Source organism: Cataglyphis hispanica, unplaced genomic scaffold (genome assembly GCF_021464435.1).
Source record: "Cataglyphis hispanica isolate Lineage 1 unplaced genomic scaffold, ULB_Chis1_1.0 scaffold102_size4151, whole genome shotgun sequence".
Classification (NCBI taxonomy): Eukaryota; Metazoa; Arthropoda; class Insecta; order Hymenoptera; family Formicidae; genus Cataglyphis; species Cataglyphis hispanica.
In genome coordinates, this window is record NW_026098873.1 from 1 (window position 1) to 4,151 (window position 4,151).

Consider the following 4,151-nt stretch of genomic DNA (forward strand, 5'->3'; position numbering starts at 1 on the left):
GATCATAGTCACATGACGGTAATCATGTGATCTCCGATTACCAATAGTAGTGGATTTTGAGTGGGTAATGGGAGCTCGGACGATGCACCGCCTGGCGTTGTTCCTCCTTTGCTTGGCGAAGCAGTTTCAAATATCCGCAAGAAGATTTATGAAAGTAATAGGCCGTATCTATTCATATTATCAAATAAAAGTGTTGAAAAATAAGTGGAGATATTTGGAAAGTAATATTTATTAAAAAATTAAGTGTGGCTCATTGACGTAAGTACATCATACATAGCTATATAAATTCAAATTCGTAAAGAAAAATCGCGAATATAAATAGGTTATTTCCTCACCCCAGAATAATGGATCGTGAAGAAGAATCAATATTTTTGAAGAAGAAGTTTCTGCCGACGAGGAAGTGTTCTCCGAGGACAATAGCGACATTTTTCGGTAGGAAATGATGACTGTGAAACCGAGTCCACTTCTGAAAGTGAAGATGAAATAAGACCTTTCCCAGCAAAACGACCTCGAAGGATTCTATCAACTTCATCGAGTGATAGTTTTGCCGGTAAAGCATCACAAAGGGCCGCATATCAAAATGATGCAGACATATGGACAACAGATAAGAGAGATCCTCCACAGTTCGAATTCAGAGGAAATCCAGGGTTGAAAATTCCAAACGATGTAAAATCACCAGGAGATTTCTTTGATCTGTTTTTGACAGAATCTGTTTTGAATAAAATTGTTCAAGAAACGAATCGCTATGCTGACCAACAAAGAGCAAAGTTTCCAGTATTACGATTCTCCAGGCTGCGAGATTGGAAGGATACTAGCGCTGAAGAATTACGTGTATTCTTTGCATTACTTATGCACACCGGTACAATTAGTTTACCCTCCGTAACACATTATTGGAAAACAAATAAACTTTATAATTTCGACTTTTGGAAGAAAAGAATGTCTAGAAATCGTTTTCAATTAATTTTGAGATTTCTGCATTTTAATAATAATGAGGAACAAGATAATGATCGATTATTCAAGATCAATCCAATATCCCAACACTTCAACGAAACTATGGACCGCATCTATAAACCGGAGAGAAAATTGTGTATTGACGAAGCGATAGTTCTTTGGCGAGGAAGGTTGATTTTTCGGCAATACATGAAAAATAAACGGCATAGATATGGCATCAAGCTGTATGAACTTTGTGAACCTAACGGAATAGTCTTGAGGGTGAAAACTTATGCTGGCAGAAATGATGATCTAAGTGGACGAAATCATGCTTCAAATGTCGTTTTGGCTCTGATGGATGGTTTCCTGAATAGTGGTTATGAACTTTATATGGATAATTACTATAATTCAGTTGGGCTCACGAAAACTCTCACGAGTAAATCAACATATGTATGCGGTACGTTAAGATTCGACCGAAAGGGAAATCCAAAAAATTAGTCAAAAAGAAACTGAATCAAGGAGACTCTGAGTGGCTCAGATCAGGATCCATTATGGTCAACAAATGGAAAGATAAGCGGGATGTGCTGACTATATCCAACATGCATAAAGGTGAAATGGTTCAAGTGCAGAACAAAAATGGAAAAATTTCGACTAAACCGGATACAGTCAGAGATTATACTTTGGGAATGGCAGGTATTGATCGCTCTGACCAACGTATGTCTTATTACACATTCCTTAGGAAAACCATCCGTTGGTACAAGAAAATTGCACTACATTACTTGGAAATATTCCTGCACAATGCGCACATGTTTTACAACCAAAGAAATGGAAGGAATAAAAGGATGACGATAATTCAATTTAGGGAATCAATTATTATGCATTTACTTGGTGACGACAGCAATGCAAGAGAAAGCAGGGACTGTAATGCAAATACAACTGATTTTCATTATTTAGAACATCTTCCGCCCACAGAAAAAAAAGAATGCCTACAAAGCCATGTCGAATGTGCACAAAGGAAAAAAACGAAAGGAGACTAGGTATTTTTGTCCACAGTGCCCCGAGAAGCCAGCACTTTGCGTTGATCCTTGTTTTAGAGTTTACCATATTCAGCAACAATAATAAAATATTTTTTAATTTTAGTAATACATTCATATTATGAATATAATTATCTAATCGTCTAAGTTATAATTTTTCTAATAAAAACTGATAATTAATGTTTTTACACTATATAAATTTTTCATTCATACATTTATATGTATAAAATTTTATGTAAAAATCTAATCGTATAAGTTCTTATTTATAACAAAAATTGAAAATTAATATGTTTTTTACTCTGTATAAATTTTTCATTCACCTTTTAAAATATTTTTAACTGAAATGGCCATTTGTAATAAATCTAAAATTGCAGCACGCATTACGAGATATCTCGTAGCTGGCAGTTTTGATACAGACGCTTAATACGAGATATCTCGTAGCTGGCAGTCAATGGGTTAAAGCATATTCTAATTGCGCACAAAAGTGCAATACAATAATTTCAAAATATTTACATTTCTAAAAAATTGTGATTAATTATGGTCGGCTTACGAAACAATCTCTTGAACGTAGAGCTCATATGAGCTCATATATAATGAAATGTATATATTTCTTAAGGATATCATAGCAAAATTTCATCCCTAGATCTCGAATAGAATTGATGGCTGAAAGAGGAGTTCCAATCAAAACTGTAATTATGTATCTAATAAATATAATGATACAGAATTAAATTGATAATGTACAGAATTTTGGGAAAAAGTAATGAAAAGTTCTTACATTTCAAAAGCTATTGATTACAAAAAAAAATATCTATCAGATTTATATCAATTTTTAATGATTTATTCGATATTTTTAATTTGAAAAATCAAAGACAGCACGGTTTAGAAACCGATAAGTAATAATAATTTAGAAATTAGTAAAAAGGTCGAAGACTGCACCCAACATATTAAATCATTATCTTTTGTTGAACAATAACAAAATATATTCCATTCAAAAATTAAAACAGGTTTTCTTGGATTTTTGATAAACATTTAAAGTATGTTACATATGTACAAATTTATCTGCATTGACAATGATTTATTAAACTACATTCCAATGTATAAAATTAGGATCACTTGAAATTAATTTTTAATAGTAATCGATCCCTTGGTGGATACAATAATAACTCTAAGGTAAAGCAATTCAAATCTGTTTTCAAAAAAATAATAATACATAAGAGCTAATAAGAAAATAAAAAAAAAATAAAACTAGTAATTGTATATTATTAAAAGATATTTTTATATTACACATTCCAACAACAATAGATTCGATTAACTTCATCAATGCGACATAAAATTAAAATTCATATAAAAATTGACTGAAGGTTTTTGAGACAACACATAATAACCATAATTATTTTTTATATACAAGTAGTAGTATAGGGGCCACTATAGCGAGACAGGAATGTCCCCCTTTTCCCCCTTGGCGCCAGCCCCCGCTGTGATCCCTTCCCCCTGTCCCCTGGGCAGGTACCTGAGAAAAAGAGTGGGGACTCGTGGACGTCCACGAGGCGATTTTTAATTTTAAAATTTTTTAAGAGTGGGGAGTCGTGGACGTGCACGAGGCAGTTTTTATTTTTTATTTTTCCTGGGCTGGAAATACTCGGGCTGGAACCTGGGTCTTCTGCTTTTCTGGTCGGGGTCCTAGTGCGGTGGGCTAACTGAAATCTTACAAGAGTGAGAGTTAGATGTGGCATTTAAGCGAAGAGTAGCTCTCTCCGGCCCGGGGACCGAGCGCTCCGATTGGTTTGTCCTATAGTGGCCGGCTGTTTGATTGGTTCCGACGAGCTGGAAAAACGAGAGAGAAAATAGAGTGAGAGAGAGAGAAGTGGACAAGATGTCCGAGGTGTCAGAAGCCGGTAAAATATCGGCCGCCGAAGACAGCAGAGATGTCCCATTGCATTCCCTCCTCCTCCTCCTCCTTCTCCCCAGCCCTGTGGAAAATCGAAAAATATCGCATGGCGTACGGTATCTCTCGCCTTCGAGCGTCCTTACGGAAAAACTTCGAACTGCAGCGAGCGCGTCGCCCGCGTCTCTCCTTCTTGCTGAAAAAGAAAAATCACCTAGTGCGGAATTATCAGTTATCAAGATATACAAACGTAATACGAAGCGTTCATGATCGGACATGATTGTCCACGCCGGTCGAGTCAT

At 35.6% G+C, this 4,151-nt stretch overlaps 1 protein-coding gene across 1 annotated transcript; it reads left to right on the top strand.

The window, feature by feature from the left end:
* Positions 1-436: 436 nt before the first annotated feature.
* LOC126858630 (piggyBac transposable element-derived protein 4-like) lies at positions 437-1,623 on the top strand (the record flags this gene model as incomplete). Its single annotated transcript, XM_050609111.1, has 2 exons — positions 437-1,366; positions 1,411-1,623. Coding segments are annotated over 2 exons (1,143 nt in total), but the record flags the coding sequence as incomplete, so codon positions are not given.
* Between the last annotated feature and the right edge of the window lie 2,528 nt (positions 1,624-4,151).